This window comes from Gracilinanus agilis, chromosome 2, assembly GCF_016433145.1.
Source record: "Gracilinanus agilis isolate LMUSP501 chromosome 2, AgileGrace, whole genome shotgun sequence".
NCBI lineage: Eukaryota > Metazoa > Chordata > Mammalia > Didelphimorphia > Didelphidae > Gracilinanus > Gracilinanus agilis.
In genome coordinates, this window is record NC_058131.1 from 558,485,761 (window position 1) to 558,511,826 (window position 26,066).

Below are 26,066 nucleotides of genomic sequence, written 5' to 3' on the forward strand. Positions count from 1 at the left end.
TTTCCGGCCTTTGCGGTTTGGTACAGGCTAAATTCTCCCCCCACCCCCACTCCCATACCTACCCATACCTACAACGCTCTCCCTCCTCATCTCCGACTGTTGACACCCTTGCTCCCTCCCCAGACTCTGCTCAGCTCAAGGGCTGTCTCCCTCAAGAGGCCTTTCTTGGCTTCTCCAAGTCGTTACTCACCCTCCCCCCATACGCTTTGTATTTATGTTGAAAATATTGTTATTACTTTAAAAAGTCCCGGTATTCCCCCAGGAGAAAATATGCTCTTTGAGGGCAAATATTGTCTTTCACTCTCGTATTTGTATCCCCAGAGCCTAGGACAGTGCACATAGTAGGGGCTTAAATGCTTGTAAATTTTGATTGCCTCTTGGAAGAAATCCAACCGGGGGTGGGGGGTGGGCGGGAGATGAGCAGGCTGGTACAAGGGCAAAGAGGTGAACAGTCAAAGGGGGTGGGAGTGCTGCCCAAGGAGAGCTCCCTATCCCTGGGGACTTGAACATCCTCCAGCTCATCTCTTGGGCAATAAATAAATATTGTCTGGATTGACTCGAAACTAGGGAAATGGGAGATCCTCTACGTCTCCCCACCCTAGTTCCAACGTCAGGATGGAAGTGGCAGCTCCCATTCCAGACTGAATTCGGTCGTTATCAGATGGTGCAGGGAAGAGGAAAAAAACAAGCTTCACGAAGCAAATTCCATTAAGCAGGATCCGTAGTGTCGGTAGAGCGTTAGACTCCACGCCATATGGACCCTGTAGGCTTCATCCAAGTCTAGGGAAAGAAATCTGATATCAAAAACCCCTTCCCTCTTTCCATAAACTCAAGCCACACGCTTCAAGTGGGGTCAACAGACACCCGAAGAGTTGGTGCGCGCAGCCGGGAGAAACCTCAGAGCTGCTGTGTGGGGCTGAGGCTGCAGCCCTAGCAGGGGCCGACCCCAGGAGCCAGAAAGGGTGTCCGCTCCAGTCAAAGGCAGAACCAGGAGTCTCTGCGAGAACCCAAACGTGATGCGAGTCGTACCTGAAAGTGGCCAGAGCCACCTCCTGAAGCCAGCGCTAGCAGTCGTCCTGGCGGCGATCCGAGGCTCAGGTCCCCAGTGACGCCTCTCATAAAAACAACAACCTGCTTCACAGGCTCCTGCTGCTGAGACAACGGAGGAGACCGGCGGTGGCGCCGAATGGCATGCTGGGACGCGCAGTCCTTCCTTCGACCTGTCTTTGAAGAAAGGTGGAGTCTAGGAACTACAATTCCCATAGAGCAATGCGGCCCCGCCGTTGGCAACATCAGGAAGCAGCGGCTCACCCGGGGTGTCAGCTGTGCGATCACAACATCCGGGCCTTAGCGCTAAAAGGGGTGCACGAGCTCGTTGTTATGGAAACGAGTTCCGGGACTTCCCCCGCGTTGATTACTTTACACTGATTGATCTCGAGGGCGGGACCCAGTTTGGCTTAGCTCTTCCGCTCTATTCTGCTTCCTGAGGGAGTGGCTGGGCATCTAGAACTGTAACGGGTGGGACTCTCCTGGCCGCCTCCCCACCCGCCCACAACTGGCTTGATTTAATGTAGCGGAAACTGCTTTTGCTGAAAAGACTGAAGAAAATGGTGAGACTTGCCTCCAGAAATGACTGAGGAATACTGGACGGGGCAGATGGGAGGGAATGAGTGATGGAGAGTTGGTGGGAAAGTATTTCCAAAGGTTGATGATACTTAAGAACTATCGGGGAGGGGGACAATCAAGTTTAAATTCTCTTACTATTTTGGTGATTTGGAAGACTGCGGGAGGAGGAAGGAATTTGCCATATATAAAAGACCAAATTGTGTTGTTGGAGAGAGCCACCCCAAGAACAGCGTGAAAACAATGCACAGGGAAAAATAAATTTTGTCGCTTATCTGAACTAAGTGGCAATGGAGTAGAAGGTTAACAAAGTGCTTGGATGGCCCCCTTTTTAGAGCCAAGACAAAGAAAAGATGAAATACGATGGAAATTAAGTTGTTATATTGAGATGTAACTGCACCTTAAATTGACTTGGTAAATTTCAAAACATACTCACTTTCAGGGTAGTTCCAAAAGTTATAATATTTAAAATAGAATTTAAATTGTTATCATTGCCGGGGCAGCCAGATGGCTCAGTGGATAGAGAGCCAGGCCTGGAGAGGGGGAAGTCCTGGGTTCAAATGTGACCTCAGACACTTCCTAGCTGTGTGACCCTGGGCAAGTCACTTAACCCCAATTGCCGAGCCCCTATCCCTCTTCAGCCTTGGAACTGATATTAGTATAGATTCTAAGACAAAAGTTAAGGTTGTAAAAAATAAATTGTCCTCTTTAGTAAGGGACAGCAGCTACTAAAGTGAAATACAGGTATAGTGAAAAAGAGGACTGAACCCATTGTAAGAAAACCCCTTTCCTTATCTGTTTACCCAAGTTACTTCAGCTCAATGAGTCCTAGTTTCCCCATCTGTTAATAAAAGGAATAGAACCGGATGATTTCCATGTCCCCTTCCAATTCTAACATTCTATTAATACCACTATTCTTTTCTGATACTACATAAAAATGTTATGATAAAGTAGAAATTACCACTAATTAAATTGTAACTTTAAAAACCAAGGCCTAAATAGGCCTTAAAAGGCAAATATGTTCACTACTTCTGTACTGAGTTAATAATGAAAAAAAAAAACCTGCCAAATAATTCTTTAGTCTAAATTTTATTGAAGCTTCCTGTTTTGAATGATCTGAGTGCTTCCTCACCTAAAGCAGAAGTTGTAAGTACAATTAATCAAACAAGTTTACTAAGCACCAACAGTGAGCTGGCCCTCCAGATACAAAGGTAAAAGTTTCAGTACAATAAGTATTAAGTTCTACCGTGTATGCATTTTACAATTTTATAGGTACAAATGCTATAAAAATGTAGGGTGAATATAATTTTGTAACCACCAGACTTACATCTTTATATGTTATATATCCAGGACAAGGTAGTAACTGATAACTGTCACCAAGTGAAAAATTAGGCAACTTGGGGAATGGCACAATTCTCAGATGGGGAAAATTCTGCTGCCCAGAACCTGTCTGATAAGTTTAGTGGTACCAGCTATTCAGGAAGATTAAATAGGAAGCTAACTCAAAATGGTCTAGAGAAAAATCAGAAGTCTCACTTTGTGAAAGAGTTAGAATCTAGTGAAGCATTTGTGAGGTGGGTCATGCCTCTTGCTATTTTGGGTCCTGGTTTGTTTGCTTCCTTCAGAGTAAATATGGGACTATAACCTCCATACCTTTTGGATTGTACTAAGGATCTGCTAAGAACCTAATACTGCTAATTTCATCTGTTTAACGTCTTCAGTATTCATTGGAATGGAATATGATTTGGTCCTATCAGCCAGACAATTGCTATAGCTGTATTATTATATGTAGGACTCTCAATCATACTATCTAAGCTGCACATCCTTGTTGCAGATTTTCACTATTTCAAACAAGACTTCAGAGACTGAGGATCAAATGAGGTATTTGTAAAGTGCTTAGCAAAGTGCCTAGTGCATGGTAGACACTTAATAAATACTTTTTTTATCTTAAAAGATAGAAATGACATATCTAATGAGAACTGGTAAAAAATGAATTTGCCTAGAAGCTTGCAAATCTAATTTAAAAAAGATTTAAATGGAAAAAAGGAGGAAGAAGAAAAAAATAATCTATCTACCAAGGTATATGTCACAGAAAATCTTTACAAGCAAAATGAGTTAGACTCTTTGGAGCCTAACTCAAGAAGACAGACTGAACTTCATTTAACCTGAAACTTAGTGGGATGGAACAAAGAGTGGATGGTAGCAATGTAAATTTAGAAAATATATTCATATGAGAAAGTCCAGGAACCCAAGTATGGAAGTATGATAGAAAAAAAAAGGGATAATAAAGGAGAAATTGCATTAATACCCTAGGTCCATGTTGGCAAACCTAAGGCACATGTGCTAGAAGGGGCTGCTCTCTTCCCTCTCTCCACATGCACCTGAGAACATTTCTCCCATCACCCACCCATCTGCCCAGCAATCCAATGGGACTGTTTCCTCCCTTCACTGTCTGGGGTAAGGCTCACATATGGCACGAGGGTTTTAGTTTGGGCACTTGGTCTCCAAAAGGTCCATCATCACTGTCTTAGGTGTATACTACATCTTAGGTGTATACTACAACACACCTTCATAGAAGCAAGAAATAAAATTTTTATCTTTAAAAAAAGATCACAAACCTAGCATGAAGACATGATATACACAGTAGTAATGAAGGACTGCAGTTATCCAAATACCTGCTTCAACTTTCTCTGTCAAAAGCAGTGTAGTTAATAAATTCTTCACTCATCTTAATAATTTCATCTTTCAAAAGGTAGATGTACCAGCAAAGTGGAAAAGGAAGATGTACCAGCAATTCTGCACCTGATTTTTACCACCAAGGAAGAGCTGGTTCTTCAAGCAAAAATGAGAGCAACCTTGGGAGGATACAACTTTCCAACTTAGAATTTATGATAAATTTCAAAAGGTTTAGGGAAGAAAGCAATATAATATTTTGGAAGATTCTGAGGTGTAAATCATCCTAGGAAGGATAGGAAAGTATAAAGAATAAACTTCTAAAATGGGGAAAGAAATTTCAGATAAAAGAGTTTTCTAAAGAATTCATGACATATACAAAAGAGAAAAGGAAAGAGCATATGATAGTGGGTGAATACAAAGCAAAGTTCTATTCTTTAAGAAGAGTGTTATGAATGCTAGTGCTCAACAATGAACTAAAGCTGACAAATCCTAAAGATGACAAAAATGAGAGAAAAGGGCAAAATCAAAGAAAGAATAAGACCATTGGTCAAGAGGGATAGAGCAATAATAACAAAAGAGCTCTCAACTCTTCTATTCTCTCTGCTAAGAAGGGTGATTTTTAGACTAGAACAATTAGAACCAAAATAGCTAATGGGGAGGTTAAACCCTTCACAAGAGGTAATGAAAGAACAGATAGCTGCCTTTGATAAGTTCAGTTTACAAGGCCTGGATGAACGATATTCCATTCCACAGTTGTTTTTTGTTTGTTTTTTTAAACCTTTACCTTCTGTCTTAGAATCAATACTGAGTATTGGTTCCAAGGCAGAAGAGCAGTAAGGGCTAGGCAATGATAATAATTGACTTGCCCAGAGTCACACAGCTAGAAAGTGTCTGAGGCCATATTTGAACCCAGGACCTCCCATCTCTAGGCCTGACTCTCAATCCACTAAGCCACCCAGCTGCCCCCATTCCACAGTTTTGAAAGAAACCAGTGAATATGAACTGAACCACTGCCAGTTGTTTTAGCAAATTCATGGAAAACAGGTTTGGGGAATGGCAAATGTCCTATTTCTTTTTAAGAAGTAAAAAGAACAGAATCTTCATACTATAGATCAATAAATTTGCCCTGAACTCCTAGCAAAATTTTACGATATTCTAAAAGGATCATGAGTGAATGTCAAAAGAGGAAAAAAAATTTTGCAAAGCCAGTATGGCTTCAAGAATAGGTCATCCTACACTAATCTTTTTTTTTTTTTTTTAGCTTTCTTAGGGAAATTGTGTGTGTGTGTGTGTGTGTGTATACACACACACACACACACACACACACACACACACAAATACTTTCAGTAAAATGTTTGAGTCTTGGATTATACTTGTTGACAAGATTCTGAGAAATATCCTCACTGAAAACTCGTGTTCTTCTTTCTTTTGCTTTTCCCCATCAGACCATCACCCTTGATCTAGTATAGCATCTTTGACCTTTTGTTTTTCAGCCATTGAAGCCCTACAGTATTCTTACCATCTGACATAAATTTCTTCTCCCTCTTTCTACTTCTCAAAACTCCTCCATATTATCCCCCATTCTCCCCTCTTTTACTTCAGTCTCTAATGAAGTAGTGGCCCTTCTCACCAAGGTCAACCCTTTTGTATGAACTCTTACTCCCAGCCAATTGCCTTCATAATGACCAACACTCACTCTTTCCCTCTCCCCCATGCCCACATCTCCCTAGTCTTTAAAATCCTCAGTAAATCTCAAACTATCATCTCATATTTCCTTTCTCTTCTCTAGCCAAATTTCTTGAAAATCACTGCCTTCACTCTTCACTGTCTTCTTCAGTGTCACTCAAACTTTTGCAACCATTTTGCCACTCAAAAGAAGTTGCTCTCTAAAGTTAACAACCTTATGTACCAATTCTCATCTCTCTGCTGATTTCAACATTATTAACTCCCATCATCTCATATATACTCTCTTTTCTGAGTTTTCATTGAACTTCTTTCTTGGTTCTTTTTACCATTTTAAACACTTCTTAGTTTCCTTTGTAAGATCATCATCCTTAAGTCAAGATTGCTGTGAGTTACATATTGATTTAGAAAACCACAAATTAGCATCATTTTTGTTTAATTGTATTTTCATTTATTTTGCTAAATATTTCCTAATTACATTTTTATCTGATACAGGCCCTCTTTGGAGTACCTACAGACTATATGTTTGATACCTTTAGTATACAGCTAGACTTTGTCCTGGATTCTTCTCTTCTCTCTACATTTTCTCACTCTGTGACTTCATCAACTCCCATGGATTCACTTATCTCTTTGTAACAGGGGACTCCCAGCTGTATGCATACTCCCCTAGTCTCTTTTCCGGGCTCCGATTCCACTGCCTATTGAATATTTCATAGAGTATTCCATAGACATCTCAAACTCAACCTGTCTAAAACAGAACTCATTTTCTTTTCCCCAAAATCTGCCTTTTCTGAAAATCTCATTTCTGTCAAGTACCACTAGTCAACAAGGTTCATTTGTTGTTGTTGTTAGCTGTGTTCTACTCTACTTGAACCATGGATAAAGTCTATGTGGTTTTCTTGGCAAAGATACTAGAGTAGTTTGCCATTTCCTTCTCCAGTGGGTCCCCATTTTACAAGCGAGGAACTAGGGCAAATGGGTTAAGTGACTTGCCCAGCGTCACACAGCTAGTATCTAAGGCTGGATTTGAAGTCAGATCTTCCTGACCTCAGTCCTACTGCTCATTCCATTGTACTACCTAGCCTGCAGTATACTTGCTGTCATTCACTTATGCCTTCAGTCTATTACCAAATTTTCCCATTTCATCCTTTACAACCTCACTTGCATCCATTCCCTTTTCTGCCCTCATGTGACTACAACATAAGGAGAATAACTTGTATAATAACAACAGTACTAGAAAAAACAATTAACTTTGAAAGCCTTAAGAATTCTAATCAGTGACCAAAGGACCATGATGGAAACACTCATCCCACCTTCTAACAAAGAAAACAGATTCAGAGTGCAGGATGATTATGAAGATACACACATATTTATGTATACACCCTGCATCCCCGCCCCAGTAGATAGAAATAGCCAATGCAGGAAGTCCATTTGCTTGATTATATTTGTCACAAGGTTTATAGTTTTCCAGTGTGGGGTGTGGAAGAGAGAGGTAATAGATTTTCATGAACAAAAATAAAATTTTTAAATGCATTTAGTCAGTTGCCACATCCTGTTACTCCCTTGATATCTCTAGAATAACCTGTTCTCTTCACTCACATGCCTATCTCACATAGTTCTGCACCTCATTAGCTCTCACCTGGAGTACTACAGGTCTTTAAATTGTGCTATCTGCCCTCGGTCTCTTCCATCTTAGCTAACCCCACTTCACACAGGTGTTAAATCAGTCTTCCTAATTCACAAGTCTGAAAAAGCTATTTACTTTCTTGCTATAAAACCATCAGTGGATCCCTACTGCTTCTGAGAAAAAAAAAAATTTTTTTTAAGACTGATATTTAAAATCCTCTTCAATCAGGTTTCAGGCAACCTATTTCATATTAGTCCCCATCATGTATTTCCCCTGTATTCCAAACAGATTACTAGCTCTTTTCTGAATTTAGTTTATGTTCATATAATACAAACTGTTCCAACTCTAAAAATGCACTTTCACCTCCACCTTCTGAATCCTTAGCTTCCTTTTAGTTTCAGCTTAGGTGATCCCTGCATTATGTAGTTTTTCTTAATGTTCCCCACACACATACACTCATACACACACTCTTAGTCTCTCTACGATATCTACTCCCTCAAATATTCCAAAAATCACATTCTCCCGCTTCTTTCCCTATCCTACCCTATGTTTATATATTCATGTTACATTAAGTAAGATGTAAGCTCTTTGAAGGCAGGAACTACTGCATTTTTGCATCCCCAGAATCTATCAAAATGCCTCATATATGGTAGACACTTAAAACTTAGTGAGTTGGGCTTTGTTAATCAAACTTTCTGAGAATAATATATTTCTCTTTTAGGAAAAGAAAATTACTCCCATTAAGAAGAAATTGCCTCCAATGAAACAACCAAAACCTATAGACCATCCTCCCTGTGTAAATCCAGGCAATCCTGTATTTTCCTGTATGTTGGATCCATCTGCCCTCCAGACATCTAATACATTGTCAAAACCTCATATGATCATGTATAAAACAACTTCAGAAAACTATGGTGAAATAACACCTGCAGCACCATTTCTTCCCTGCAGCTATTTTCCAAAGAATGGCACATTTACAAGTCACCTTAGACTAACTGGAATGTTTCAGAATCATTATCTGAACACTGCCCTGGACAGTGGCAGAGTCATTGACTTTCCAAATTTTCAGCACACCCTATGAAAATAGAATATTTAAGTTTTGGGAAAATGTGCATTTTAAATTAGGGCTAAAAGTCGTTCATGTAACAAGGTTGAAGATACTTTAAACGAATATAATATGCCAGGTCTTCTTACCCAAATGACAGATCTTTGTTTCCCATACTACCCCTATGGAAATTTGTAAGAAGCAATTACCTCTTAAAGATAAAGTAAACAAATAAAATAAAAGAAATGAGACTGGATATATCTTTAAGTCATTTACATTCTTCAAAAGAGCTTCAATATTTTCTCTCATTTGTTTGCAAAACATCCTTCTACATATAAGTGACTCGAGGAAAATAATGAAGTAAAGGAAGAATTTTATCCTGTTCATTTTCAGATTTTTAATCTCTACAAACAAAAGACAAAATAGCAAATTAAAAATTGTGTAAGGTATTACATGTACAAAAACTTATGGTTCTAAAAATACTTATGTTATGCTGTGTTTAATACCTAAAGAATTAACTTCATATTAACACATATCAATTCTATAGAATCCTCAATAAGTGGTAACTGATGAACCATTTCCCTCTTTTCTGGGTAGACTGGAAAATGTTATTACAATTAAAAATAATAGGCTTTTCAATGACCAAGAAATTCAAGGTGGAGAAGGTACTAAAAAGATAAACTGCTATCAGAAAAATTTTAAAGTTAAAGCATTTTCAGGACAAACCTATAAGTCAAAAATAAAATAGTTGCAAGTAGAAAAATGAGAGCAAACTATCAGAATTTGACAGTCTAGTTATATATAACTCACCATGCCAAAGAGTATCCATGAAGTGTCTGGCTGAAATCTGTAACCTGTTATTACAGTCACTGCACTATATACAAAAACAACCTTAGACTGCCACTGTGACTTCCATTCTTAAAGATCTCACAGAGTAATTGGTAAGTCTCATTTCTAAGATAATTGCTTGAAGCTATACAAATGCCAATCCCCTGTATAATAGTGTTTTCAAAATATTTTCATTTTACACTTGTAATTTTGTGAGGTAGGTAGAAGAAATGCTATCATCTGGCACAGGAAGAAAAGGATGGTATAAGGAGGTTATCCGAGGCAATGTAAAAAGTAACAAAGCCAGAATATGAACCATGGCAGAGAAGGGCAACTAAAATGTCCAAAAGATCTTCATTGTAAAGACAGACAAAAAAAAATAGACACTTTGCCTGTAAAGATGAAGCCTAACAAGCATATAATCAAAGCCTATATATTATTTCCTCTTTATTGGCAATACAGGAAAAACAAATTTATATTCATCTTCACGGAGAATACTGAGAAAATTTAGTTCTAATATTTCTATTTCTAAATTCTTTGTATAATTTTGTAGTTCAGGCTCAGTGTTTTTCAAATGTCTCCTTGATCCTTTGTTCCTAACAATCTAAGGAATGCTCCCCTCCCCCAAAACAACTTCTGAATTAGTGAAAAGTGAGATTATAAACTCCATCTTCTTTGGTAAACAGTTATAAGCCAAGTATATCTGTGGGCAGCAGGACAGCATCATTGGGTTCCCCACTGAAATGAGCTATGGAGGTCAAAACTTAACTAAGACCCAACTCAATCTTCCCATCTAGATCACCAGGAGCCAGTAGAATCTTATAAGCAGCCATAATTTCCCACTCCCCCATGAAAGAATCGGGGAGAGACTGTTAAATTATTCCTCATTAGGTATTCACCAATTAGAAGTACTAGGGGAAGGCTTTATAATGAGCTTCCGAAATTATATTTAATGACTTAAGCCAAAAGTCCGGCTTTGATCAGTTAATTTATTGATTTCATTTATTGGTTTAAGTTATTACCAATTAATTTATTGGTTATTGCTAGCCTGATCAATAAACTTTCTTACCTAGAACCTGGTTCTCAGAATTTTTAATCATCACAATACTCAGAAAGCTTTAACCCTTGAGGGCTAGTTTTTAAACAAATAAAAATAAATGCTTTACTAGAGAATAAAGTAGCTAATTTACTTTCTTGTATAGTTATTGTATTATTCAAGAAGTTAATTTATGGGTTTCATTACCCCTAAAGGTAGAATCTACTATGAGATAAATTAATGGGAACAGCTCCAGCATTTTGACACTGATAATTTGGTGAGCAACTATCTCCTCCCACAAAGTACCAGAATAGAGGTAGATATGAGCAGATCATGTCACACTTCCCAGCCTCCTTAGCCTCTGTACCATTGTCAGAATATTGTATAGGATGCATAGTTCATGCGATTTGAAACAATATGGCATTTTCAATCATTCTGTTCCAAGAGACAGGTTCCATAGAGGATAAGGTACTGGGCCTGAAGTCAGGAAAATCTGAGTTCAAATATGGCCTCACATGCTTACTAGTTGTGTGATCCTAGGCAAGTCACTTAACTAATGTTTGCCTCAGTTTCCTCAATTATAAAAAAAAGGGTTAATAATAGAACTAATTTCCCACAGTGGTTGTGAGGCTCAAATGGAATTATATTTGTAAAGCACTTGCTCATAGCAGGTGATTAATAAATGCTTATTTTCTTCCTTTCTTTGGTTGTTACTTTTTGGGAGACAGTAGGAAGGTGGAAGCCTGAGGGCGAGGAACAAAGAGATGAACATTTGAAAGAGAAATTGGGACCTCTGAGGAATGTCATATATATATGACATTCCTCAGAGGTCCCAATTTTTTTTTTTAAACCCTTATCTTCCATCTTGGAATCAATACTCTACAGAGTATTGGTTCCAAGGCAGAAGAGCGATAAGGGCTAGGCAAAGGGGGTTAAGTGACTTGCCCAGGGTCACACAGCTAGGAAGTGTCTGAGGCCAGATTTGAACCTCTGAGGAATGTCTTGATGAAATAGGTCAGAACTCTCCCTCCTTATTGTTTTTACTAAAACATATTTATTTCAATCAGAAACAAGGCTTACATAACGGTTTAATAATTTAACATCCAATTAAGTTCTACAAGAAAATTGTCTTCACAGAAGGATTTTTTAAACATATTTATTAAACCCTTAAAATTCTATCTTAGTATTAATTTTAAGACAGAAGAGTATCAAGAGCTGAGTGGCTTGCCCAGGATCACACAGCTAGGAAGTATCTAAGGCTAGATTCGAACCTAGGTCCTTTTAATTCCAGGTCTGGTGCTTTATCTACTGTGCTACCTAGCTGCTCCAAGAAGCATGTTTTTTTAAAAGAACATCATTTTCTCATAGTCTCAAAATTTCAATGAGGATGAGAAGGATGGGATTAATATAATATTTAGATATTATTATTAGAATGCTAATTTAGCTTGGGTATTTTACTTAAGACTGCATTTAAATGTTAGAGCATTGGCCAGAGGAGTTTTCCTAAACACTGCTTAACTCTGGGGTTTCCAAAGATAACATGATTCTCTTTTGTCATTTTGTCAGCTTCAAGACTCCTGCCAGAGACAGGCTTCTGGTAAAAGACTTTAGTGTTAAATCTCTCTTCTGATTTCCTTCCCACCATAGTAGCTTTTTCCAAACTGTATTCCTAATAAATCTCAACTAGCAATTGCCAATGGTTGCTGTTATTAAAAAACAAAATAAAACAACAGTAAACATTTAAAACAAAAACAAAGGTAAATATTCTATCCCACTCTTCTCTCTTCCTCTTCAAAAATAGGCTTTCGAGTCCTGTTACAGACCTCAAAAGGGGATACAAGGTTTTGTATCAGTAGATGGAGGACTGAGAAGCAATTTCCACAACACAGCTTCTGTCCCGAGACACCTTCATGCTAAAAATTGGCCCAAGCAGTGTCCCACCAGAGTGATCTTTGTAGAAACTGTCTCTGCTTGATGTTTCTACTTTCTCAGTTCCTTGTAGCATCTTACAACTTGCCATATAACTTCCTAAAGTTTTTCTTTCTCCAGCTTTATGCTTCTGATCCTCCCTCCTGGAGTTGGCTTCCTTTTTGAATCTGTCTCTTGCTTTGAATTGGTCAGAAGATTCACTTTTAAAAGTCATTCTGAGGCATAGTTTTTATTCTTAATCCTATATCGTTGTTGTTCCTGGTTCCCTTTTTGATTTACTCAAGAGACTAATTTGCACCTCAAAGGAGATGGAGAATTGACTTATTACAGTAAGTTTAACACCTCATTACCTAGGGGGTTTTTTGTTGTTTTTTTTCCAGTGATTTGGTGAGTGCTTTCAGAGACTACTCTCTAATGAGAGCATATCCTCACTTTGGTGAGTAAAGATCTAAAATATTTGCCTTTATATAAAAGTAATACCCTCACTTTAGAAAACTAAACTCCATAGATTGAAGGGCTACATGACAAAGCATATAGTTGGGCTGACTGTGGAACTAAGATAACCAGGTTCAAAGCCTGCCCCTGACATATACTGGCTATGTGACCAATGGCAGATACAACTTCTCAGTGCTTCAAGCAACTTTCTAATACTATAAGTTATAGATGAATTGTCAGCCTAAATGGGGGGAAGGAGTTTCTACATAGGTTTTCTGTGGACAAATGAAATCACAGGATCTAGACCAGAAAAACAATGATTAGGTTTAGGATATCAATTCATAATTTGGAAACTAGTGACATTCAATTGATGCTTTTAAAAATTCACAGGCCTGCCACAAAAGGATTATCTTCCCTTGAAATTAGACATTTAGAAGTTCTCGACATTAATTAGATGTTTTCCATATCATCAATGAAATGGATTTCTCATCTCTGTCTTATCAACTACTTCAAACAAGTGAACCACAATTCTTTTCCAAGCCACTAAACATTTAAATCTACTTTCTCACAACATCAGAATTCTATAAATATAACTATGTTTACTTGATGAGTTAACACCAAGTGGTATTTGTGACAGCAATAATACAGGTCTTATTTGAAAAGGCACTAGATAAGAAGTTGAAGTTCATAAAGGTTTCATGAAAGTTAAAGTAGCTTCTTACCAAAATATCTTCAAATACTCATGGAATACAATTATGGAATATTTCATTAGCTGGGGATGTTATGAGGCTCCTGAAGCCCAAGGTATATTGTTTTCCCTCAGGGCAATCTGTAAATTCTTTTGAAGAGGGCTTTAGTGTTTATATTTAGGATTCTGGGCAGTTCCTGCACTATGATATTCAGGGGTTTTATTTTTTCATATTCTTCTGAGAGGTCTATGATCATAAGCTATTCTTTGCATTGTCTTGGAGATTAACAATTTCTGCCTGAATGAAATTTACATGTTGATTTCTGCTTCTATTTTGCTAGTTTTTTCTCCACTTCCATATTTTTGTGTTCTAAATCTGTTAATCTTTATTTCTTTTGAGATACTCTATCATAGATGCAATTTTTTGTAAACTGCCAAGTAACTCAAAAATTCTACATTGAAAGTTCAAAGGTATTACCTAAATTCTTAATTTTTCTTTTTGGATTTTTTTTTTTTTTTTTTTTTTTTTTTTTAACCCTTACCTTCCGTCTTGGAGTCAATACTGTGTATTGGCTCCAAGGCAGAAGAGTGGTAAGGGTAGGCAATGGGGGTCAAGTGACTTGCCCAGGGTCACACAGCTGGGAAGTGTCTGAGGCCAGATTTGAACCTAGGACCTCCCGTCTCTAGGCCTGGCTCTCAATCCACTGAGCTACCCAGCTGCCCCCTCTTTTTTTTTTAATAACCATTCTTGACTTTCTTGTTATTCTCTGCTTTCTTGGGAATCTACAGTATTCTGTAATTCATTAAGCATTGGTTCACTTTCATTTCTTTTATGCTACTTATTGACAAGCTTTGCATTCTCTTTGAGAATTTAATACTTAGCCTTTTGGTTTATTATCTCTGTTGATTTAACTACTTGTGCTCTGAACTTTTATTAAGGATCTTTCTCTTGATACCACAGGTATTTCAACCTTTAAAAAAATTCCCATCACTCGTTTCTTGGTTCCACCCTTTTTATTGGTGGGCATACCTCCAATGCTGGGCTGCCTCAGACTCAAGCTGGAAACTACTGTTCTCCAACTTGGACCCTTTACTATTCGTAACTTCTGGGAAACAAGACTGGCTTTTTTGGGGTAGCTCAGTGGACTGAGAGCCAGGCCTAGAGACGTGGGAGGTCCTAGGTTCAAATCTGGCCTCAGACACTTCCCAGCTGTGTGACCCTGGGCAAGTCACTTAACCCCCATTGCCTAGCCCTTACCACTCTTCTGCCTTGGAACCAATACAAAGTACTGATTCCAAGATGGAAGGTAAGTTTTTGTTTTTAAAAAAATCTGGATATAGCTGCCTATGCTGGCACCCTTGCCTCATTGCTTCCTTGGACTGCCTCCTTTCCTTCTCATGGCTGGAAGTCTGTCACCTATTGTAGAATTTAGATATTCCAGGCATCCTCTGCAGTCTTGGCGGTTGCTCATGTAGGACTAGGTCTGAGGCAAAAAGCAGCTTGTTTTAGCCCTTCTCTTTCTTCCTCCTTTGATTAAGCTACACGTGGTTGGGCAAAGACAGTGTTCACTACTACATCAGGAAAGGAAGGTGGGTAGAGTTCAGCAAGGGAGAGAGAAATCCCAAGATGAGCCCTGTGGATTACTTTATCCTCTTGTATGGGCTGCTTTAAGGATTAAGTTTTGCCAATGTTGATTCATTTTTTTTTTTTTTTTTTTAAACCCTTGTACTTCGGTGTATTGTCTCATAGGTGGAAGATTGGTAAGGGTGGGCAATGGGGGTCAAGTGACCTGCCCAGGGTCACACAGCTGGGAAGTGGCTGAGGCCGGGTTTGAACCTAGGACCTCCTGTCTCTAGGCCTGGCTCTCACTCCACTGAGCTACCCAGCTGCCCCCCTTGATTCATTTTTAACATTACAAATTTTCTTTGTCCTGTGGATATGAAATGTAATGACTTTGCAATGATTCTATTATGTGGTATGTAATTCCTTTTTTTTTGAGGGCTCCAGAGTTGAAGAGATTTGGAGAAAGTGACTAATCCACTATCTTGCTGCCCATATGATTTAGACTACATCTTATGATCCCCATGAATAACAATATCAGATGATGAAATTATTATTTATAATTTTTCAATACAAAAAGCCTTCTGAAAAAAAAGCCACACGAATTGTTACAGCTATCATATTGAAAAGGAATATTTTTATATTGTACCATAAGATTTGCATACCATATAGTGGTGCAATACATAATGATGCAATTTGATATAACACAATATTCTGAAATTTCACATAAGATTTGAATTCTTCTTATCACTTCAGATCTCTACTGAATATGCCAGGAAAATTTCAGTGTTTCTGATCATTCTATTTTTACCTTTTTGAGTGAAATGAAGTGTGGTCAATTTTCTTGCTACCCTGTCTATAACCAGAGATGTAGACAAGTTTTTTCAAATATTGTTTCTCCAGTTTAAGCTAACTTAATTTGACACAAGGTGCTAAGAAAGTATCAGAAAAGATCTAAGGGATATTCTGAGCATTAGGGTAAATTAATTAAAACATATGCATTACACATAAAAAGTACTACTATGTCTGACTTAACTCAGTTGCTTTTATTGGCCCAACACAATATAAAATGAAAACATTACAAACTATGTGTTTTTAAAAATAGATATCTGATCAAAATTAAATCATCACCCTAATATTAAACACCAAATGCATGTTTAGTTACATGGGCAAGTTTATACAAGGGGGAAAAAAGACAAACATACATACTTTTAAAGTTAATAATTAAAACATATATTGTTTACTGTGATTTATTTACTCAAAACTTGTTCAACTTGGATAGCTTGTTTCCTATAGCTTTAAAATATTTTGTCCTCTACAGAAATTGTAATAGCAATGGAAATCATTTGGCAGTAAGAATTAATACCAAAAAAGGATATGAATGCCTTCACCTCCTTATTATCAACACAAGGCACAACATCTAGCTGCTTGTAGGATTTGTTATTATTCTACTTCAGTTCCTTGGATTATATTCCGAATCTTCTTAGCATCTTTTTGTATAATTCTGTTAGATGGGTCGATCTTAAGTGCAGCTTCATAATCCTGTAAACCTATATTCATACAGCAAGGAGCAATAAAATGTATAATTAATAGAAAACTGTCATATATAACTTAAATGATCTCCAAAACTCTGTCTTGCCTAGAACACAGAAATATAGCTCATTCCAGACATTAGTTCTTAGAAGGTAACTGCCTCTCTCATCCAGTATTATTGAAATTTTTAGGGAGTCTTGCATTTCATAACAATTATAGCAAGGTCTTCATTCAGGTTAGGTAAGGAGATTGTGGGTTTAAAATAACTTTTAAGTTGAAATTGACAAAGCCATGATATGTCATTAAAATTTAACATTTTCAAAAGGACTTTTTTTGGTGCAAGTGAGCCCTTACCCATCACTCAAGAATCCATTTACACTTGTTAATGCCATATTTTGTTCCCCTCAGTAACTATTTCTTCTCTCCAAATTCTCCTTTCTCTTTAAGTTATAAACTATGCACCCACCCCTAAAGAGAAATATACAATTTTAGAACTTTAGATGAGAAATACTTCAGAACTCCTAGACTACTCCTTACAATTTTTGAGTATCATCACCCATTTTCTCCCTTTCTTTCTGCTCTCAAATAAGGTCTCCCTAATGCCTGGCGAAGGCCAAATCCTAAATTTTGTCCTTGATATATCTCCTTCAGATCATTTATCTAGGATTCATCTTCAATCTCTCCCTGACTCACTGTCTCTGTGTCTGTCTCTGTGTGTCTGTCTGTGTGTCTGTCTGTCTGTCTGTCTGTCTCTCTCTCTCTCTCATGTCTTTGATCAATCTCACTCAAATAACTCCTTTCTATCTGCCTAAAAACATGTTCACTTCTCCCAAATGCTAAAATAGACTCCCAGGGACTCATCTCCCCGAAGTGATTACAAATTCTTCTCTACCACCTTAAACTTAAGGTCTTTTACAGAATAGGTGCTTAATAAATCACTTATTGATTTGAATGGAAACTTGCTTAAAATGTCTTCTTCCTAATATAAATATTTTGGAGAGCAACATAGGACTAGACAAAAAAAAATCATTGACTGGATTATATCTTTTGGCTCTAATTCCTTTCCTAGAATTTTACACAAAAATATAAAAAAGGACCAATGAACAAAAATATTAAATATTGCTGTATTTGTAGTACTAAACTTGACACATCCTATATATCAAATAATATTCTTACTAGTGTTTGAATATCTGAATTGTCTGAATAAATTATAGAATATTAAAATAATTAAAAAGTATAGCTCTATAAAAAGCAAATATAAAAATATAAGAACATATGGCATGAACTATGTAAAGTTACTTCAAGCAAATTAAAAAGAACCAAAAATGTATATTCATCGACTAGAACTAGAATTATACATACACACACACATATACCAAAAGTAACCAAACATCAGATAAACTTGAAAGGTAAGATAAACACCTTTTTTTGTTGTTATCTGCTAATTAGATAGGTTCTCCTTTGTTAAAGGTTTATGGAAGATTTTATTCCTTATATTTTGTGTTTGATTGTTTTAGTTACTGATTATTAAATTTATCGTAATTTTTTTGTCTTTATTCAATGCCACTATTATCCCCTTAGCACCCCTCTCTCCTTAATTCTTTTTTTTTTTTAAACCATTACCTTCCATCTCAGAATCAATACTATACATTGGTTCTAAGGCAGACAAGTGGTAATGGCTAGGCAATGGTGGTTAAGTGACTTGCCCAGGGTCACATAGCTAGGAAGTGCCTGCAGCTAGATTTGAACCCAGGACTCCTGTCTCTAGGCCTGGCTCTCAATCCACTAAGCCACCCAGCTGCCCCCTCTCTCCTTAATTCTTTATTACCCTCAAAATTCTACTAAAAATTTTCCTTCCAAGGTTACTGGTGAAAAATAAGTAGACGGATGATGGACAAATCAATAGATACCATATAGATAAATATATTAAGTATTTATTATATACAAGGCACTGTGCTAAGCTCTTACATACAAATATGAATAAACAATTAGTACCTGGCTAGCCATTATATTAAATTTGTATATGTATCATATCCTCTGGCTTAAAGGATAAGCATCAAAAGGGTAGGAATCATATTTTAATCTAAACTTCATATCTCTGGTTTTGTGCATAGTGGGTACTTAAGAAATGATAATTAAATTGAACTGAATAAGTTCACTGAATAAAACAGGAGATGCTATCTTTTAAAAATTTTCTCTCCTTTTAAATTATTATGAAATAAATACATTTCTAATGAATGTAACTAAGGTTTTGATATTTGTTTTTTTCTCTACTTATCAGATTCACACAATTTTCACATCTACATAATCCTTTGGGGTAAGAACGGCTAAGAAGTAACACATTATAGATAAACTTCCAAAAGCAGAGTTTGGGGGAAAGTTTGGAGAGGGAGTTAGGAAACCTGGATTATACTTCCCAAATTTTCTTCTAGTTGACTTAAGGAAGGTCATTTAATCTCTCTGGATCACAATTTCTAGAACTAACTGGCCTTTAAGATCTCTTCTACTTTTATTTTTTCCCTTAAAGTTTTTAATTCCGAAGATATTTATGAAACAGTTTGAAAAGGAATTCATTGAAAATTCAAGCATGGTCACAGTTCTGATGGTCATACAGTTCTGAGGGTCTCTTCTAAACAGTTGCCCAGTTTATTGATAGCCTGTATGTGTTTAAATTGATGGATCTTGGATACAACATGCTTTGGAGCTGTATGGAAGGGGTAACTAAATATTAGAACTCTTTGCCTTCCTCTTCACCCTTTCCTTCAAAAAGATCATACCAACCTCCTCATGCTCTATCTCTAGGACAGCTATATTCAAAGGCTTCAGAAAACACTCCTTTTTTCCATCATGTCCCCTACACACTGCAGAACAAAGACATTCTTGGCAAAGATCAGATCAAACTTGTTGTCCAGGAAAGTCCAAACCTTAGCAATAGTGTTGCTCGATTTTCATACTGTCTGATCTATCTTGGCCAAGTCACCACCAGGAAGAATAGTGGAAAACTAATAATTAATGTCAACCTTGAAGCTAATTGGGCACCAATCCATGAATTGGATGCTATACTTTGTCTGGTTATGGTGGCATTAACATCTGAGGGTACCATATCATCATAGTACAAAAGGCAGGAAGCCATATGTTTATTGTGGCAGGAGTCACACTTCACCATCTGGTTTGCTGGCCTGAAGCACTCATGATCTCTGCTATAGAAAGCTGCTTGTAGTTGTCCTCAGCCAAGAATGGCATGCTTATGTGGCCAGAAGGAAGTTGGCCTAGAATTCTGTCAGATCAACATTCAAGGCACCAAAAAATTGAAGTGAAAACATTATAGAAAACACAATTTGGTTAATTTTCACATAGGTTGAGTATTCAATATCTAGGTTTCTGCAACAGATATTATAGATGTCTTAAGTCTCATGAAAGCACAACAGTGTTCCAAAATGGTGTGAGTTTTAGTCAGAATGGACTCAATTATAGCTGTGGAAACCTAAGGGACTAAATAAATTGAGAACTCCAGTTTTGATTAATTGCCATAATGAATCAACTAATATTCTATCAACAGAGAACTAAAATGAATCAGTCCTCCAGCAAAGCTTTGGAGAACCCAAGAATCTTTAAAGATTTGTGCTCTGGTCAGCTTCCAAATCATGGCTAGAAAAGATCAATGATTTCCTTGCTGATGATATAGTGCCCACCAGCATAGTTGTTGGTAGCATCTTATATGCTTGAGATTAGCTGCTCAAGGTGAAAAGGCTAATGGGAGTTTCCAGGATGAGTTTCATTAATGAAAGTTGGTTCTGGACCTACAAACATTACTTTGGGGAACACATTCACCAAAACATGCTTCATTGAAGAAGCTGAAAAAGTCATCTTTTCACCCAACATTTCAGTAGAGTTTCCAATAACCACTGTCAATTGGCATAATAGCTTGGCCAATGTAGATAGATGTACTCATAAATAGTGGCCAATAAGTTAATCGATGATAGGAGCAGGTAGACTTTGGTTAGGTTACAGACCCCATACAAGCCAAGAAGGTAAATACTCACTGCTTGCTTCTATTTTTAAAATTCTTATGATTTCTAAAAGTTTGGTCCAAAAATGCTTTTTTTTTCTCAATGGCTCTTTTCTACTTTTAGTATACTAAAGGCATTTCTAAAAATAAGGCAGATAAATCTAATTTGTTAACGGAATTGTAAGGCTTAAGCAGTTCCCTTAAAAAGACAGAAACTAAATTTGGAAAAACTTATAAACCAAGGTTAAAAACAGTGTTAGCACTGATGGAAGAGCTAAGATAGTATTCCCTACAACGACATAAACCACAGCGTAACATAGTGTATTGGAGGCCCTTCAATTCAAAATGGAGAATTCTCAGTCACCATTCCTTGTTTCAGGTGACAAAACGTAAGTTTGGGAAGTAGCCTGCTCAAAGCTTATTGGAGACAGGTTAGAGACAAAGCACTTTCCCCTCACCCCACTTGATTTGGTATATAGCTGAAAACCATCCAAATGCTTCCCAAATTTTCCCAAATGGGAAAAAAGAAACAGCAAAGCTAATAGCTTGCTTTTGTGAATCTGATGAGAAATAAATTCTTCTAATTTATCAACCAATTAGAGGACTTCTCATTTATCATTGCAGTTCTTCTCAGGAATGAATCATACATATCCCACCTCTATCCCTAAATTCTCACATGGTTGCTGAAACCAAAATTAGCACCAGACATTGCTACAGAGGAGCAGAGAAGAGCCCCCAGTACAATTAGTGCCATCTTCCCGCCATTTGACTTGAGATTGCCAACTTTGGAATCAGGAAAAGCATTATTTCCAGAAGGCCAAATTTAAATATATGTTATCTGGAAGTGATTCTCTAGCCTAGTTTTTCCCAACCACAGATGGCAAAAAAAAATTTACTAGCTGAAAAAACTTTTAATATCTCATTTCTTAAAAACAAAGCAAAATGATTCCTATAGGACGGTGATTCCCAAAGTGGGTGCTACCACCCTTAGTGGGTGCTGCAGCAATACAGGGGGGTAGTGATGGCCACAGGTACATCTTTCCTATTAATTGCTATTAAAATTTTTTAAAATTTAATTTCCAGGAGCTAAGTAGTATTTTTTCTGGAAAGGGGGCGGTAGGCCAAAAAAGTTTGGGAACCACTGCAGTATAGGATGATACTCAACTTTTCAGGGTATGTCATTCTTAGTTGTACATTTGTATCTTTTGCTTGGAATCCTGTATTCCAAGATCTTTCGCTTGTGGTAGAACCTGCCAGCTCATGGAATCCTGATTGTGCTTATTGGTAGTGAACTTCTTTCTGGATGCTTGAATTTTTTTTTCCTTTGATCTGGGAGCTCTGTTTTTTGGCTATGATATTCCTGAGACTTTTCCTTTGGAGCTTTTCCTTTCAAATGATGATTAGAAGATTCTTTCAATCTTTACTTTGACTTCTGTTTCTAAGAGATCTGAGCAGTTTATGATTTCTTGAAATATAGTGGCCAGAAAAAAATATATAATAGCTAGACTTCCTAAAAATTATGGTTTTTTCTTGGGCACTAGGTAGGTCAGTGGATAGAGTGCCAGGTCTGAAGTCAGGAGGACCTGGCTTCAAATCTGACCTCAGTCACTTCCCAGGTGTGTGACCCTGGGAAAATCACTTAACCCCTGTTGCCTAGCCTTTACTGCTTTTCTGTCCATACTTGTAGTGATTTTAAGACAGAAGGTAAAGGTTTAAAAAACAAACATGATTTTCAGGCAGGCAATGATTCTTATATTCTCTCTCTTTGACCAGTTTTCCAGGACAACTGTTTTTAATATCAGGTATCTTACATTTTCTTCTATTTTATCAATCTTTGATTTCATTATAGTATATCTTGCTATGTCATTGATACCTGTTTAATGTATTATAGTTTTTAGAAAGTCCACTACTTGGGAAAAGTTTGCCACTTTAATTTCTAAACTGTTTATTCTCTAATTTTTTATTTTAGAGCTTTTATTTCATTTTTTCCTCTTGTGCTTTATTCCAGATATTCATGTAGTCAATGTGGAAAATCAATTTTTTTCCTTTTAGTTTCTGCTTGCATTTGTTAAAGAGTGACTCTCATTCTGGTATCTTTTGTGGAGTACCTCTATACAAATAATTTTTTATACTAGTATTTTCTTTGGCTTATCTTCAGTTTTAGTTCCTAAAATGAGGCTTTGTGCCAGAGCCAGCTTCTTCCTCTTCGTGTTTTTGGGTGGGATGTGACCCTCCTTGTTCTCACCCCAGATCAACTGAATTCTCATTCTAACCTCTAGTTTCTGGGCTTAATTCTCATGCCTGGATATTTAAGGTTCTCAAGGTCTTCTATGGCATCTTGGAAAAAAGTACTAGGGATTTCAAAGTACCTAAACTGTCCTAGTCTGAGGATCATTGCACCACACTGGTTATTGCTATACTTGGTGATAATGATGACTAGTATTTTCTGAGGGTTGCTCTCAACTCTTCCTGACTCAGAACATAGATCCCTGAAGGCTACATATGCCTTTGACTCTATCTATGGTCATGTTGGAGGGCTACTGGCTTGTTTGCTTATACTGGTACTGGTTTTTCTGCCCCTCTTTCCTACTGACCATCAACTTCTTTGTAGCAATGAGATAAACGAAAAGCCTTACTATAGAGTTTCTTACTGGATTTCTCGGTCAAGCCCCACTATTTCTTAGATATTTTTGCTAGCCATGTAACACTTACATGGAATCACCCTTTAGGACTACTGATCTCAACAATTCTTGTGGATTTTTGGTCTCCTTGAGCAACATTTCTAGTGAACTGTTTTTTTCTGATTCAACGTTTTGATGTTGGTTTTACTTGATTTTTTGTTTTTGATTTACATATCAAGTATCCCTTCCTGATTGTTCCTGAGCTGTTTCAGATATCAAAACCTTAAGGTAAATTCTCTTTTTCCCTTGGAAAAATTATTGAGAATTTTTTATATACATACACACACATATATGTATATATACACACATAGATTTATTTTCAAATATTAGTTTAGTAAGATAACATTATGATATAAAGCCCCCATTTCCTTTTACTTTTTTTGTATATTGTATTCCATCTTTTTTCTGTGTTTTCTCATGGTAGATTAATAATCCTCTTATTTGAATTATGATTCCTCAATAAGTGATGTTTTTCTTCTTAGTTCTTTGCAAAATCTCTGAAATTTAGTAACAAAAATGTATCTATTGATCTTTAGTCCATATCTTGATCTTACTACTTCTGGGAAATTTTGTTGAGCAACTCCCTGACAAGTGACAATTAAAGTCTTGCCATTTTTTTCTTCACATAATCTGATGAGTCCCAGTATCTCTCTGAGTTCAGTTGTCTAGTGCTGTCACCTCTAACTGTAAAAAGTTTTCCAGTCCGTTTTTCTGATTGAGCTGACCTTTAATATTATTCTCAACATGTTCAGCTGCTTCTGCAGATTTACACTCGCCTTAACATTATCATCTATTAATTCCATGCTTTTAGCCAAATTTTCCATTGCTTTCTCCTTGTTAATTTTTGTTATCAGTTTATCATTCTGTACTTAACTGATGATAAATCTTATTATAGATATAGATTCTTTCTTTACTGATACCAGTTCCTCCTCAATTTTCAATTTTTTGCATTATACTGGATATAACTTTTTTCCTTTGGTCATTGTTAAACTTAATTCATTTTCCCCTCCTGGTGACTTTCTTTTAATTCTTAATAATTGGTTCATAGTACTAAAGTCTTTTTCTTTCTGCTTAATAATTTCCTTTTCCTAGACAAAATAAATTTTCATTCATCTCTTTTCCCCTCCTTTAACCCTTTTTATTTATTTGAATGTTTTGTTATCTTATTTGTATCCTGAGGAAACTGATAATTTTCTTGGGATATCACCTTTACATCTCACAGAATTCCCTCAAATTTTCTTATTTCTTTTGATGACAAACTTCTCCATTACTACTCCATATCTCTTGACTTTTCTCAAAGAATCTCTACCTCATTCGTCTAAAAGAGAACTATTTTTCTGACACACACACACACCCTTCTTAATTTCCATCCTTTCCAGTCATCTAGGTTTTCAACTTTCGAGTAATCCTCGATTTTTTTCTCTTTCCCTCTACTAGCCAATTAGTACCACAAATCTTGGTGGTTCTACTTCTATCATATTTGTAATAGCTCTCATATCTATCTGTCTCTCTTAAACAACCAATACTCCAGCTAAGGTCTAAATCACCTCTCATCTAGGCTATTGCAATAGTCTCTTAAATACTCTCCATGTCTCCAAGCCTCTTCCTTTTCTAATTCACAAACAAAACATGTCAAATTGAGCTTAAATCCCAGATTTAATTATGTCTCTCTTCCATTCAAGATGCTTGAGTAGTTCTATCTTGCTTCTAAGATCACCCTCTTTGGCACTCAGAGCTCTTCAAAACCTATCTCCAACTTATTTTTCTAGAATGATTTCTTCTCATGCACTCTATATTTCAACTTAAGTGGCCTTTTCCCTATTTTTCTCACAGAATTCCATCTTCTTTACCAGTATCTTTGCCTAGGCCATCCTCAATGCCCAAAATGTTGTCCTTCCTCACCTTCACTTCTTGGAACTTTTAACTCTCCTCCAAGCTCAGCTCAAATGCCATTTTCTATATAAGGCTTTTCCTGACTCTCTCAAGTTATTAGTACCCCACTACCATGAAATTACTTTTTTTTTAATTGGTATATCTGGATGCATATTTCCAATAAGAAAAATTGAAGTTTCTGGAGAACAGGCACTGTTTGTTTGTTTTTTTGTTTCTGCATCTCCAATCCTTGTACAGAGACTGGCACAGAGCAGGCACTTAATAAATGCTTGTAGAATGGAAATGTTGAATTTAGAGCTGGAAATCAAAAAGCCTAATCCTCTTATACAGATAAAGAAACATGGGTAGCTAGTGGTACAAGTGGATAAAGCACTAGGTCTGGAGTCAGAAGGGGATCCAGTCTCAGATACTTACTAGCTTTGTGACACTGAACAAATTACTTAACCTCTGATTGTCTCAGTTTCCTCATATGTAAAATGTTAAAATAACACATACATTGCAGGGTTGTTGTGAGGATCAAATGAGAGAACATTTGGTAAAACATAAATGCTTATTTTCTTCCCCTTTGCCCAGACAGGTAAAAGTCTTATCGAAAACCACACAAGCACTACGTAGCAGAGAGAGTTTTTTTAGCATAGGTTTTCTGGATGGAAATTAAATATTCTTCTTGTTATGCTATGTTCAGTTGCCAAATCCATCCCCACAATATATGTCAAGTCTCCTTCCCCAGTCTCTCAAATCTCTTCCCTTTTTTTCACTTGCACTGTCATCATCCTTGTTCAAAACTTATTACCTCTTACCTAGACAAATGTAATAGCCTTT

At 36.9% G+C, this 26,066-nt stretch overlaps 3 protein-coding genes and 1 pseudogene across 5 annotated transcripts in view; 1 reads left to right on the forward strand and 3 right to left on the reverse strand.

The window, feature by feature from the left end:
* CCPG1 (cell cycle progression 1) overlaps window positions 1-1,097 on the reverse strand; it is a 68,959-nt gene extending 67,862 nt beyond the window's left edge. For all 3 annotated transcript variants that reach the window (XM_044665295.1, XM_044665294.1, XM_044665292.1), the window contains exon 1: window positions 1,030-1,097. The gene's annotated coding sequence lies outside the window, so the exon portion shown is untranslated. The remainder of the gene's footprint in view (window positions 1-1,029) is intronic.
* A 342-nt stretch (window positions 1,098-1,439) lies between these two features.
* Window positions 1,440-8,901, forward strand: C2H15orf65 (chromosome 2 C15orf65 homolog). The gene is made up of 2 exons (XM_044662373.1): window positions 1,440-1,610; window positions 8,331-8,901. The coding sequence occupies exons 1-2, from the start codon at window positions 1,608-1,610 to the stop codon at window positions 8,685-8,687; spliced, it is 360 nt and encodes a 119-aa protein (XP_044518308.1). The 5' UTR covers window positions 1,440-1,607; the 3' UTR covers window positions 8,688-8,901.
* A 7,670-nt stretch (window positions 8,902-16,571) lies between these two features.
* Window positions 16,572-26,066, reverse strand: part of DNAAF4 (dynein axonemal assembly factor 4) — a 51,260-nt gene continuing 41,765 nt past the window's right edge. The window contains exon 10 of the mRNA XM_044662374.1: window positions 16,572-16,678. Within this exon, the coding sequence (XP_044518309.1) occupies window positions 16,572-16,678 (107 nt within the window). The remainder of the gene's footprint in view (window positions 16,679-26,066) is intronic.
* On the reverse strand, window positions 19,447-21,424 carry LOC123236614 (annotated as a pseudogene).